This window comes from Anastrepha obliqua, chromosome 4, assembly GCF_027943255.1.
Source record: "Anastrepha obliqua isolate idAnaObli1 chromosome 4, idAnaObli1_1.0, whole genome shotgun sequence".
NCBI lineage: Eukaryota > Metazoa > Arthropoda > Insecta > Diptera > Tephritidae > Anastrepha > Anastrepha obliqua.
Genome location: NC_072895.1, coordinates 91,963,990 through 91,978,263, shown reverse-complemented (window position 1 = coordinate 91,978,263; position 14,274 = coordinate 91,963,990). Strand labels below are relative to the sequence as shown.

Sequence of the window (14,274 nt, the reverse complement as noted above, 5' to 3'; positions counted from 1 at the left end):
TTTTTTTTTTTTTTTTTGTTTCGTTGTCTCGAAATTCAAAATTTTGCTTGCAGTCGCCAACCGAGTTCGAAAAACAAGTATCGGATTTGCCCGTAACTCGTATTCGCAGATTTTCGGTGTCGCTGTTTATGAATAGGAGTTTTGATTTTTTCTTGTTTTTCTTCCATTTTAAAATAACTGCCAGTTTTTGAAGATATATTAAATTATATTAAAACTATGAAGTATCAAAAATATTACTTGGAAGTTATCGATTAGCATCAAGAAGTTTCGAAAAATTTGTCAGCATTTCTTTCGTACTGATTTCATTTAAATTTTTTCAAATCAATTATGCGCCGCTTTGTAGTGTAATTGCAATACAACCGAATAAAATTAGCTACCGGGTTATTTAATTTTCTATCAGAATCAGTAAAAAGTTAAAATCGATTTTTTTGACCGGTAACTCTCCCTTTTAACTGCCAAAGGTGCATATAGAAGTGCTTTATTTGAAATTTGAAAAGTATTAGTTGTATATTTTTAACGATTTTGGAAACGTCATTTCATTGATATTGAAGCCTTTCTTGCTTTTTCTTGTTTTATTTTATTTCTTTAGAATTTATTATTTATTTTATTAATATTTTTCAAATTTTTTATAGGAAAAAGAAACTTCAAATTTCGTTATACAATTCTACAACATATGAGTTTATTCATTTTTCTTTTAGACTACTCTTAATATTCCCTGTTTCTAACAAATAAATGAATAAAAAAATTTACTCTTTTTTTTTTTAATAAAATTATGCCTATTCCTTCAACTACCAACTATCATCCAAAACAACTCGTTCAAACATCATCACTACCACCACCAACCACCACCACCACTACCAACGCAACCAATCAACCAATTGTCAATTACCAATTCACCACTCGAAACAGATCCCCATACTTGGCTGCGAACTGCGTACTTTGTCACTTTATGCTATATTTGGCGTTTACATTTTTTTTATTTGTCATAATATGCGGGCGATTATGACAGAAGGATGCGGCAAAAATGGATCATCCGTTGCTGTAAGCGTAGTGACTAAAAACACAGAAAAAGTCAAAATTACTATTAGTGCTCGTGTGAAAAGTCTATAACAACTATAAGCTGTCATACATACCTACAAAAATGTGTGCTTATGTATATCTGCTTTAGTTTTTGAGCGAAAATTCGCTAGGCATCATTATTTTTCCTTAAGAAGAAAAAATAGTATTGTACTATACTGGTAGTTATGTAAATATCTTTTCCAAAAATTTCTATTCCTTTCCTGTTGCATCGGATTTTGTATGAATACAGGGTGTTTCAAACGCAGGTTTCATTTAAAATTGCGTTGCCAAACTTTGAAATTGGTTTAATAAACAAAGTCATGAATGGCATTTGAGCGATGCGCCATTAATCAAATTATTGAAATTTTAAGAATTTATTCGCTGCGAAGTCATTGTAAGTGAAGAGGTGCTTATAAGCAAAATTTCGATTTCGGAACTCTGAAAAGCCCAGAGTCATTTTCGAACAACGGATTCTCAACGCCTTTTTTACCATTTTTACATCGTTTTTAGCCGAAAATGCATACTTGGAATGTGAAAGACCATGCAATACAGTTATCTGGTCACGTATGATATTTTCTCAAAATGGAATATAACTTAATGACTCAAATGCAATACCTAGGAGAATTTCTATTACATGACGCCTGTTCTACTTTCGGTTTGAATTGAAGATCCAATCGTGTATTTTCATTCAGATGGTTCAACAGACCTGTATGCGATGAAAGTTTCTTTAAAAGTATGATCACCTCTGCGAAAGAGATGATTGCAAATAAAATCAGTTTATATGAGATCTCTTATTGCAGCACCCTGTATTTATCGACATGGAATTATATTTTTTGCTTAAATGTAAATACACTTTGCTTTTCTTTGCCGTATCTGCTTCTGTTTGTTCAAATCAAATGTTATACCTGATTCAGAAAAAAAAATACTCCGAAAACTATTTTATGGAATTTCTTGGTTTCCTTGATCCTTAATTTTTAGAATATTTATTAAACCTTATATAACTAATTAATAAGACCTTATATAAAATAATAATTTCGCAAGCTTGAATATTCGAAGATTTACGAAGTCTAAGAAAACCTCAATTGTCTAGTTAAAATTCGTGTTATTATTACCAATTTCTAATAAGCATCTTGCTGTTCTATAAATGATGAGTTCTGTCGTCTCCGAAGCGCAACTGAACTAACAAAAGTCTAGTAACTTTGAGAACACGCGTTTTAGCCTCGGTGTATTTTCGAGTTATGGTTTCAGACGATATATTTTTCTCACATATTCGGAGTATTTTAAAAATTCATGGAAAGTGTTGGAAATGTATACCCAGCTTTAAATAAACTTATTTCAGCATGAAAAATATTTTTAGACTATTTGCGGAGCCTGAAATCCCGTGTTCGGAAAATATACAAACTGTCTAAGCGTTTTTAGTTCTTTAATCACAGTGTTACGACCTTCACGTTGGAGCTTTTCGGCGTAGGCAAGACAAATTAAAATTGGCACAAAAGAACATTGTTTTATTTTTCGGAGTAGCTCAAACTTTCGTAGAAACTTCAAACTCCGGAAATTTGTATTTTATAATTTAGTATTCTTTTTAATTTTATCTGTTTGATCAAAGAAATTAAATTCGGAGATTTTCGGAGTGTAAAATTAGGAGTCAACGAAACTCCTCGCAGGTTTCTTCAAATGTTTTTTTATTTTCGGAGTTGTTTCGGAGTAATAAATATCATATACATATGTACGTATATGTTTTGCTCGATCGAATCCCTATTAATTGTAGTATGCTGACACAAATCAGATCCTTTCGTGTCTAAATGCACAAAAAATAAAAAAAGTTGAAATAATTTTATATTCGCGCCATACAGCTAATAAGTTTTCGAACTATTGTCTATTTGCGTATTGGAACAAAAAATTTATTTTTGTTTATACAGCAATTTCAGCTTAAAATCATATACAGTTTTTTGGCTTTTACAAGAAATTACTTGATTTTAATATAAAACTCGTTTAAAGTTCTCGTTCTGAATGGGGTATTACATTTGAAATGTTTTTTGTTTTTTTTTTTCAAGTTTTTCATTTTCGATTATCGCCTTTTCCATTTCACAAATTTCTCATTGCTTCATCGGGTGATGGTTGTTGTTTTCTTTTGTTTTTGTTATTGTCAGTATCCTTTTCATATGTTACTTTAGTTTCGTCTATGTGGTATTCACTATATTCGTACAAACATTTACGTTTATTGTCATAATTATTCATCTAATCATAGCGCACTTTGGTGTCACAGTTTGTTAGTGTTTTTTTTTTTCGTTGTTTGTTTCATGCATAGCTCGTCCAGTTTCGTCAAAAAAGTTTCCATGATTATTTTTGTTAATTTTACTCCCATACATAAGTCCATTTGAAACTATTTTTTGCAATTTTCTTTAGTACTTTTTCCGTCATTCTTATTATTAATATTTAATTAGAATTTTTTTTCCTTTAATATAAATATTTACAATAGCTGTGCATGTTGTTCGGAAATAATTTTTATCCTCAGTATAAATATTTTAGATATCATGCATTAATTGACACACAAGTATGTATGTGTGTGTTAGTATATACATGTACTTATTTTATTACTAAAACCAGTGCATGGCAACAGGAAAATAGAAAGCTGCCAAAAACAATATTTAATTAAAATTATTTCCTTTTTTATATTACAATAATAAATATAATATATGTACGTTTAGTTAGGTTAGGTTGAAGCACAGTGTACACAGTAAGCCAGCCATTGACAAAAAGCTTACTTGGCAATTCGTATGTGAAGTTTATGTAAAAATTATCCAGTAACTTGACAGTAACTAAAATTTTTTTAGTTTCTATATAACAACAGAAAGAGACGTACGTAGGATTTTTTCGATATTTTGTTTTTTCGCGAAATGGTGCACGTTTGAACAAAAAGTTACAATTTTCACTATAAAGAACGACATAAAATTGTTGATTAAAAAAAAACTATGTAATATAAATAAAAAATCCTACGTACGTCTCCGGAGAAAGGTATTTCGAATGTATTGTCAAAATTTCGTAAGAATCGGTAAAGATTTGTTCGAGTTATGTCTTCGGCCAGTTTAAAAAAAGTGATTTCGAGAAAAACGCGTTTAAAGTTGTAAATAGCGTTCGGGGCATACCTGCGAGGCACTGCCGTCGAATGAAAAATTTGGGCATTTAGACATTTTTGCTGGCATCCCTCATTTGGTATATTATTTCTAAGACCCTAAAGCACCTTTTAAGACAAAAAAAAATTTTCGATTTTTTCAAAATTCTAGACCAGCTTCCCCCCTTAAATTAAAACTAAAGCAAATAAAGTGCAAAATGACGAGCTCAGCATCACGTGATTTTATTTTGTCCACAATAATTTGTTCCATTTCATCATCGCTGTCGGATGAAGAGTATTCCATTCGAATATTCCATTGCAGTATTTCGGAAACTGCAGCAACGGTGGCATCTGAGACTGTATCGAACATGGCAGCCGGTTCTACGTTACCGGAATGACTCGGGTTTTCTTTCCCGACCAAGGGCTGCCGCCCCAGTATACTAGCCCTGTCTAGTGTACCATACTTTACCTTTACCTTTACCTTCTGAGACTGTATGATTCAGAAGTACATATGTACCTCTATATCATTGGCCGATTGCTATTTAATATATGACTTCAAAGAAGCTTTATAAATTTTATCTAAAATATATTAGCTTGCATTCTCCATTTTAATCGCTATTTTATTTAAATTTAGAAATTCGACTCAATTCGCAAATTTTATATTAATTCGTGCTTATCTTTACTTTGCGATCAGCTAATGTTTTTCTCACTTGCAAATTCTTACAAGTAAAAATTTATCCAGTAAAAACTTGCAACTTCTCCTCAAAATGAATTGTCATTTTGCTCTCTCACTTTCCCCAACTTTGCCACTTTTTCGATAAAAGAACACCAAAACTTGGAAATTTGTAGCAACCGTTATGCCGTTTCCCCATCAAGAAGTAGTGTAAAACTAAAACTCGAAATTCTTTTTCCATTGTTTTGAAAATAACAAAAGTAGCGTCACTCTTAGCACAATATCTCACGAAATATGAATAGAACGTCATGAAATTTTAACTGAAAACTAGTGCCATCTATGTGTTAAGCCCAAGATTTTACAGCGCATGTGTTATGTAAAAAAGCACCTCGTTTAAATGTCCACCATGAGCATGTCTCCAGGTAAAATCGGCCAAACAGTTGATTCATGAATGTCTAATTGTCGAGAACGTCGAGATATCGTTGTTGAAGGTTGTTCAGCAACACTTTTCGCTACGAATTTTGCGAAAAGTTGTTCTTAGAGATCGACCATTTTCATAATAAGTTTCAAAAATTTTAACACGTTGTTCTTCCTCTTCTTTCTTAGCATGACAGTCCTGTGTGGACCACTGCTTCCGCTGTTCTGTCGTGTAAAATTATACAACTGTCTAATTAATAAATGTCGAAGACGGCATGCAAAAAGTACGTCTACGAATTATTACTTTAAGGGATTATATATATTATATATACGTAAAAAGCGAATTTTCTAGAATTTTTTCTGAGAAAACTTTTAAATTTATAGATCTAAAAATTTCTACACGTATTATGTTATCTTTTAACTGTATTTTAAGACTTCGTAACAGTAATGTTAAATCTAGTAATTAATGATAGGAATAAGCAAAATAAATTTTTTTGACAAAATGGCGTTTTCTCAAAAAAAACAAAAAATTGATTTTTACCAAAATTTCGGCCTTAAATTGTTTATAAAAAAAAATTTGTATAGGTGAGGAAAAATCTTCGATTAATTACTAAAACATATATTATATTATATTTAGGAAACTCGTGTTAAAATTTGAGACTAATCGGTTTAGCCGATTTGGTTTTCGAGTAATGTTGGTCACCGACTTTGAAAACACTATTTTGAGAAAAACGCGGTTAAAGTTTGCAAAGCACTTTCAAGCACTCTGAAACGCCTTTTCAAATTTGCGTGTAACTTCGAAAATATTCACCGGAACGATATTAAATTTTCTGCGTGTGTTCTTAAATATACATATGTAGATTAAAAAAAAATGATTTTAATATCCCACATTTGTTACTTACCATAAAATTGTAGCTAGCAGTTAAAATAAAATTAATTAAATATTGTTTTCTAATACAGCAGCATCTGTTTTCTAGACACGCCTTTCTACATACCCGTATAGTAGTCTTGTGCATATTTATCACGACAGCATTTACATTTTCTTTTAGAAAATTTTAGTATTTTATTTATTATATGCAAATTAGTATTTATGTTACTTTTTTCTAAAAGCTCCCCTTCCCTCTTAGCACTCTATCGCATTCCTCTTAGCTTCTGTCCTAACCTCCTTAAAGCTCCATATTTTTCTTGAACTCAAATTAACTTCACTTTTGTTAAATACCAATTTATTTACTTTAACCCTCCTATTCGCCTCTCACGCTCCACACAAAGGTTTAAATGCTTAACAAAAATTTTGTAATTGTCATAAATATAAAAAAACGCAAATCACGAGTTTTTGGTAAAATAATTAAAAGTAAAATCCGAAAGAAGTACTACTTGTTTATCTGTCCTAACTTAGCTAAAAGAACACAAAAAATAAAAAATAATAAAAATGCAAAAAATTTGATGTGTAAGAAAAGAAAAAACGAAAGTATTGTCCTTTGATATCTGCGCCATAGTAATAAATGTATGAAAAATATGCCAATTCTTTTTGGTTTCTACAAAATTCCTCCTTTCTTTACACTTTCTTTTCACATTTGTATGCAAGTAGAGACGTTGCTTTCGTTTCTTCTTTTCTTTTGTCCTCTTCACACATTTTGTTCTTAAATGTTTTGTTCTGTGCAGCGCTACTTGCCATTGTCTAATATGATTTTTGTTTTCTTCCCATCCATCAAACTCATCGCACTCCACAAGGGTACCAGCGTACTTTCGCCCAGCATACCGTTGACATTGGTCATCTTGCCCGCGCTGATAATTGCTCAAAAATCACCGCAAAATATTTTCACCGACCATTCATCGCTATATATATTAGCCTTTGGCATGGTGGCGGCCAAAGTCACCAACAAGCTGGTGGTAAGAAAGATTTTCAAATAAAATTTAATTTATATAAATGCGTTAACTCTCTCTCACTCTTCGGTTTAGATTGCTCACATGACAAAAGCTGAAATGGAATACTTGGACTGGTCACAATTGGGACCCGCTTTGCTGTTCTTCAATCAATATTTTAACTGTGTGTTGCCGGAAATCTGGCTGCTGTGGTTCACCTTCGTCTGGGGCGCGCAGGATCTCGGACGTTATTGCTCAAAAGTAATTCTCATGCTATCACATAATTTAACAATCTTATATAGGAATAAACAATAGTAATATTAGGTATGGGAATAAGTTTCCAGCCTTTCTTAGCCAAACAATTAAATAATACGTGATATTATGTGAAGTATGTTCCATTGTCAGCTACAACTTTACTCCATCTTAGGCAGCATACGGATTCCTCTGACGAACATTTCGAGTTCTTTTGACTTGATCCATTCATTGAGACATTTTGCGATGCTCTCGTAAAAAGTGAACCGCTCTCTAATAAGGACTGATTGCATTCATCGCAACAGATAGTAATCCGAAGGTGCAATGTCTGGGAAATATGACGGATGGTGCAAGATTTCTCAATTCAGTCCCTGTAAATATTTTTGGACCGATTTAGCAACGTTTGGCCTGGCGTTGTCATGCAGCAAAATCAGTTTGCCATGTCTACCGTCCCGTCCGGCCGCTTTTCTTTGAGAGCTCGATTCAAACGCATTAGCTGCAGTCGGTAACGTTCGCCAGTGATGGTTTAATCAGTTCAGTACCATTCGGCAATCACAGAGAGAACGTCGGTTCGAATATCGGTGAAAACACCAAAATTAAGAAAAACATTTTTCTAATAGCGGTCGCCCTTCAGCTTGAAACTGTAGGTCCCTCCATTTGTGGAACAACATTAAGGCGCACACCACAAATACGAGGAGGAGCTCGGCCAAACACCCAAAAAGTGTGTACGCGCCAATTATATATATATATAATAGATTACTCCCTTCTGATCCCACCAGATGCGCAACATAACCTTTGAAGCATGAATATTTTTTTCGCTACCGATGGACCTGGTTCACCTGACAGGCCTCAACTTAGGGTTATCATAATAGATTCGTTTTTCATCACCAGTGACGGTACGATCCAGAAAATATTTTCTTTTCTTCCGTTCAAAAAGCAACTCACCCGTCAACAAAAGTGTCTCGATGTCCCTCCTCCTCTCCTTCAATTGATGTGGCACCCAGTTACTGGTGACTGCTTTCTGGGCCATTTCCATCGCGTGCAAACGTTTACTGATGGTTGATCTGTCAACATCCAACTCTTTAGACATATCATCAAGGGTTCGACATGCTCTGCATCCAATAATTGTTGTAGTTGAGTATCTTCGAATTTTTTCGCTGCCCCTTCGCGATCTGTATCACTCACGTTGTTGTTGTTGTTGTAGCAGCATAAACATTCCCCATACTTACATACGGTGAATGCTGCTGGAGTGACAGTCCTTGGCCGGATATAAATCCGGGTCGTTTCGGTAACGTAGAACCGACAGTTGGGTATCACTCACGTCGAATTTGCCGCTTTGGAAGCATCGGAACCACTATTTACAAGTTGTATTTGATGGAGCGTGATTACCGTAAATATTGATCCATATACGATACGTTTCAGTTACACTCTTCCCAAATGCTGTTTTTTTCGGAACGAGCGTAGACATTTTTGACGTCAGATGAAAAAGGATCTTTACGCTTCAAACGAATGTCAACTACTGCGTTCGAGACCTCACATATACACCTTCAAATCACCACTATATTTCTAGAGCGAATACAAAAATAGTATCAGCAGCGCCACCTCTTTTACGAGGGTGAAAACTTATTCGCATACCCAATAATAATAAACCCAACGATTACCTTCTATGCGATCAGCTCCTACGAGAGACACATTCCTTTCTTCCTTCTGTTTTGGCGCCGAGTCATGAAAGAAAAGAGTTTGTTATACGCCGAGATCAGCTATGCAAAGCATTTAGTCAACTTTTCATGGCATAAATAACCATTTATTGCATTAATAATGTTGAAACACTACACACAAGACCGTAATCAGCGATCTTTTGGCACAGGCCATGACCATGACCATGAATACTGACATAGTCTCAACATTTGCCGTCAGTCTAAAATGTTGTTTGACATCCCACATTTCTGCACTGACGCGATTTATTCTCTTGTATAAGTACCTAAACGGAATATTTGGCTTTGAGCGGACTGTTTTTGAATGCTGGCAAGACGATTACTTCCCATTACAAATATGAATTTCGGTTGAATAAGATACACATTTTTCGGTATGGTCATCGATCTCTTGTGGGGGGAGGCCTTCTTCTTCCTCTTCTACCACCAGCTGGTACTAAATCAAATACTTTCAGAGCCGAAGCATTTGTATCCGTCCGAAGACTCATCCAACATTGGCATCGTACACACGTCTGCGCCATACGATTTCCTAGACAGGGCTAATGAAGAGCCACTCATCTAACACCCCTCTCCCTCTAGACCCAAGCTGTCGAAACAAAAGGTTTCCTGGGCCTATCTTTAAATAAGTTAGACGAAGGCGACCGCTGATTTACACTACACTGACAGGGTTTGCTATAGTTTTGCTGCACAACAAGAACAACAAAGAACGGGCATGACGAGAGACTTATAAAGTGTTAGTTTTGTTAGTCGAGAGAGAAATCTACTACTGACTACTGACCGCTACTGGTATAGCTCCACGACATCCTGGGCAACCGTATTAGTTTTGCCGGGATGCAAAACCCAGACAACGCGGCATATAGGCAACTCCTTTTCGTGCTGTCAAATGCGGCTTTAAAATCGACGAATAGATGGTGTGTGTCAATCCTCCTTTCATGGGCATTTTCCAAGAGTTGGCGCATTGTGAATATCTGGTCAATAAGCTACCTGCTCTAAATTAGGTCATGCAGTGAATGCTTTGGAAGATAAGCTATCCAAAACGGCTGCTAATTCTTGCTTTGACATTTTTTTTTGTCCTTTGTCAGGCTTTCGAAGGAATCAATAATTAGAATTTCCGTTTCAGCAACCACTTCAGGCTCTGCATCCGATAACGCTCGAACTCCAGCCAAAAATTATTAGTACTCATTTTGAGCTCACGACTGGCAAACGCATTTTGAGCTCATTACTGGCAAAGCTGAAAAGGCTTTACGCTGGGAAAGCTCGTACAAACAAATGTTGATTTAAGAAAAGCTGGTTTTAAAACCACATTTTTCGTTCAGTTCTAAAATTTGCTGAAGGGGTGGCAATAGTTTAAAATTAGTATTTGGATTAGATAGGCAGGGCAATATTTAAGTTTTCATAAATTATTAATTATTTGGTTTGTTCATGTAAAATTTATTCAGTAACTTAATTGCCGAAAATTCTTTCTCAAAGAGAAAAATATCAAAAAAAAGTATCTGAACGCAAAATCAGTAAAAATTTGCAAGTTTGTTGGCAGGAAAAATCACAAAAATTAATAATATTTGTCAGCTACCTCGCATTCAATTTAAAAAACTAAAGCAAATAAAATGCAAAATAACGAGCTCAGCATCACATGATTTTATTTTGTTCACAATAATTTGTTCCTTTTCATCTTCGCTGTTGGATGAAGAGTATTCTATTCGAATATTCCATTGCAGTATTTCGGAAACTGCAGCAACGGTGCCATATGAGACTGTACGATTCAGAAGTACATACCTCTATATCATTGGCCGATTGCTATTTAATATATGACTTCAAAGAAGCTTTATAAATTTTATCTAAAATATATTAGCTTACATTCTTCATTTTAATCGCTATTTTATTTAAATTTAGCAATTCGACTCAATTCGCAAATTTTAATTCGTGTTTATTTTTACTTTGCGATCAGCTGATGTCTTTCTCACTTGCAAATTCTTACAAGTAAAAATTTATCTAGTAAAAACTTGCAACCTCCCCTCAAAATGAACTGTCATTTTGCTCTCTCACTTTCCCCTTCATTGCAAGTTTTTGGGTACATGAACACCAAAACGTGATAATTTGTAAGAATTACTTGATGAGCAGACCTATTAACTTTAATAAGAAGAAAATTTACACGCTAAAAAGTGGTTATATATGTGTATATATTTATATATATATATATTGGCGCGTACACCCTTTCTCGCCTCTGACTCGCCGGATTGAAAATAATCGATTCGATTTCAAACGGTATTGAAAAACCATTACAAAATGGAATGTATAAAAGTCCTAATAGTTTCGTTTAAGCTTCCATATGTTACAATGTGCACATATCTTCCTGCATATTTACATACATGTACATATTTATTTTATATTTATTAAACAGCGTCTGACTATCCTCTACATTAAATATCTTCTCAGGTCTGTGTGGAGATTTGCAATCATTTACACATTAATCTCTTCACAATCCCCCACCCGGTGAAAAATGCACCACAAACCGTGAGCCAAGGTACAAATGCGCCCACCACCAGTATGAGCATGGTCACGGCTGCTGCAGCGAGTGCGAGTGCGGGAGCGGGAGCGACGCATGACAAGAACGGTGCAACACATCATCGGAAGACGGCGCGGCAGGCAAGCAAAAAGCAGCAACAACAATCGCACTAGAATTTAATTTTACTATTGTGTAATTCATAAAAAACAACAACAAAAACACTCAACCACAAAGTAAAATTTTAAGAAATTGTTCCGTGTCAATATACAAAACTGAAACACAAAAAAAAAAAGGAAATAATACAAAATGTGAAAGGAGGTAGGGCGGAAAAAATTACCACAAAAACAAAGCAATTAAACTGATGACTAGTGTAAATTAAAATACAAAAACAAAAATTGCTTAGATTACTTTATTATATTTTTTCTCTTTAGTCTTTGTTTTTACTACTTAAGAGGGTGTTAACTGATGGAGGCGCTATTTACTATTTATGAATACTTTTAAAACTTGCTAAAAATGAAAAGATCAGCTTAAATTATAGTTTATAAAAATTTTTTAGCTCACAATATATATTTGCAGACGAATACAAGTTTACGTATTTTTATATTCCTACTTAGAAATTGATTTTTGCGTATACACTAGAGCAGATAGCAAACAAAAAAGTTTGCGGAACGCCGTACTCGGCTTTATAAATGTAGCTACATATGCACATACATACATACATACATATGTGCTACATAGTTTATTTTCGACCGTATATGCAAGGAAAAATGAAAAACGAATTATTTTCAAAAGTTTCTTGTAATAAAATTATTTATGTAAAGCTATAGATTTATGTATGTATGTATATATGTATGTACATATGTACATTCATATGCACATTTATTTGAGTGACAACCTTTTAGCCGCTGGCCAAATAGCATGCAACTGAGTTCGAAACTCAAATCCAATTGAATTGTGATGCATTTCTAAATTACTAGATTCCCAATTGAAAAATTATTTAAGTTTGAAATAAAAATGTGTTTTATTAAATGTGTAACATAGTGTTTTTATGATACAATCGTTAGAGCAATAGTCTGCTTTGAGACTGGCAATAAACAAAAAAAATATTATTTTCGTATACGGAATTCATCTGTAACCCACTCCACTGTCACCTTCGACAGTTTGCCCACCTTCTCCATGAAAACAAACTCAATTTTCATAATATTTATAAAAATTATTGAAAGGATTGCTTCTGTACTGAGTCAAATGCAGATAAATTTATCGCCTAGAAATCGTTTCGTTTTGAAATCGCAGATGGGTTTTTAAAAATTAAAAAAAAAAAAAACAATCTCGAATAAAATTAATTTCGAGGTAATTTTCAATCTCTTGACATCTTCACGTTTACTTCTTAAATATATTGATATACGACACTTTTGTATACAAATATGAAGCTCGTTTCTTCATGTCGTTTCTTAATATTAATTTACAAATTATATCTACCCATCAAATAATTGATTAATTCCAAATCCTTCAAAAACAGTGTAACTCGCCCCGCATGCAACGACAACAAATATGCATCTTCAAAACGATTTTCCATATACTTTTCTGCTGCTGTCTGTAGAGCCTCCAGGGCTAAAGCCGTTATACAACGCACATCGCTTGAGAACTGCATCATAATTTCGCGTACGACTCGAGAAAAACTTAGTCGTGGTATCATAAAATCTGTTCTCTGCAAGAGTTTTAATTCTTTGCGGCTGGGCAATCTTTGTTTGCGACGACTGCTGCCCCTTGATTGCCTCGACGCACTTGGAGTTGGAACAGGTTGTAATGTTCTTTCTGGTGCTCTAGATTTTCGTACCGTAGAAGTTCTTCCATCATTCTGAGATCGCCGAGCGGCTGCCGTTTGTCTCGGCGGTGAATGAAAATTTGTAACTTCACTCGAGGAACTTGTATCAATCTCGCCAAGAAGATTGCATCCGCCCGTTTTTGATTTAGGACCAGGTTTATGTAATGGCCGCATATTCCGGACGATAAAACTGATTAAGGAAATATCAAACTAAATAATAGAACTTTTATTTGATTCGATAGTAAACAAGCGCGTTTTTCTAGACAAACTAACGGAATGTTACGAGGTTACCACAATTTTGCATTTTTGTAGTTGCCATGCGGAAATATTTCCTTTAATAGATTTTCTAAAAAAGAGTCGTCTAACTTTGACTTAATATCAAAAATATTTTATATAGAAATAAAACCTGATTATCAAACCTGAAAACCAAATTAATTCCACGTGAAATTCTTGCACGTTATCGGCGCACAAATTGAAATAACTTTTTCACGATCTCCACTTGATTCCACTCTGTTTTAACTCAGTTTTCTAAAATAATCTGTCTACGGTATAAGAAATGAGTCATAAAGTACGTTCACATGTGTCGTAATTACCAATAAATCCACAAAATTAATCTAGCCGTTCATATATGGCAGATTACCTGAAAAATTGACAATCAGCTCTCAAATTGCTTTGGTGGAATATTTTGGAGCTTTTGGTTTGTGTAATTATTATTAACGATTTAAAAAAAAAAGAAGGGAAGGAATAACTAATGTATTGCCGCAATTGGCAGTTGGAGGAAATCCGTAAACGACGTTTACTGAGGTTTCAAAAAATTATGGCAGTAATACGCATTCGGAGTTCGATATTACATTTTAT

General features: G+C 34.2%; 2 protein-coding genes across 7 annotated transcripts in view; one reads left to right on the top strand and one right to left on the bottom strand.

Annotated features, from left to right (window-relative positions):
* The window catches only part of LOC129243997 (cholinephosphotransferase 1), a 51,960-nt gene extending 39,333 nt beyond the window's left edge, over positions 1–12,627 (top strand). For 4 of the 6 annotated variants that reach the window (XM_054881551.1, XM_054881552.1, XM_054881547.1 and 1 more), the window contains 4 exons: positions 910–1,041; positions 6,993–7,151; positions 7,221–7,385; positions 11,522–12,627. In XM_054881551.1, the coding sequence (XP_054737526.1) occupies positions 910–1,041; positions 6,993–7,151; positions 7,221–7,385; positions 11,522–11,764 (699 nt within the window). In that variant the 3' untranslated portion in view covers positions 11,765–12,627. The remainder of the gene's footprint in view (positions 1–909; positions 1,042–6,992; positions 7,152–7,220; positions 7,386–11,521) is intronic. The other 2 variants (XM_054881549.1, XM_054881550.1) reach the window with 1 other exon arrangement.
* Positions 12,628–12,834: 207 nt separating this feature from the next.
* LOC129243996 (histone H3-like centromeric protein A) lies at positions 12,835–13,607 on the bottom strand. The gene has a single exon (XM_054881545.1). The coding sequence runs from the start codon at positions 13,588–13,590 to the stop codon at positions 13,054–13,056; it is 537 nt and encodes a 178-aa protein (XP_054737520.1). The 5' UTR covers positions 13,591–13,607; the 3' UTR covers positions 12,835–13,053.
* Positions 13,608–14,274: the final 667 nt, after the last annotated feature.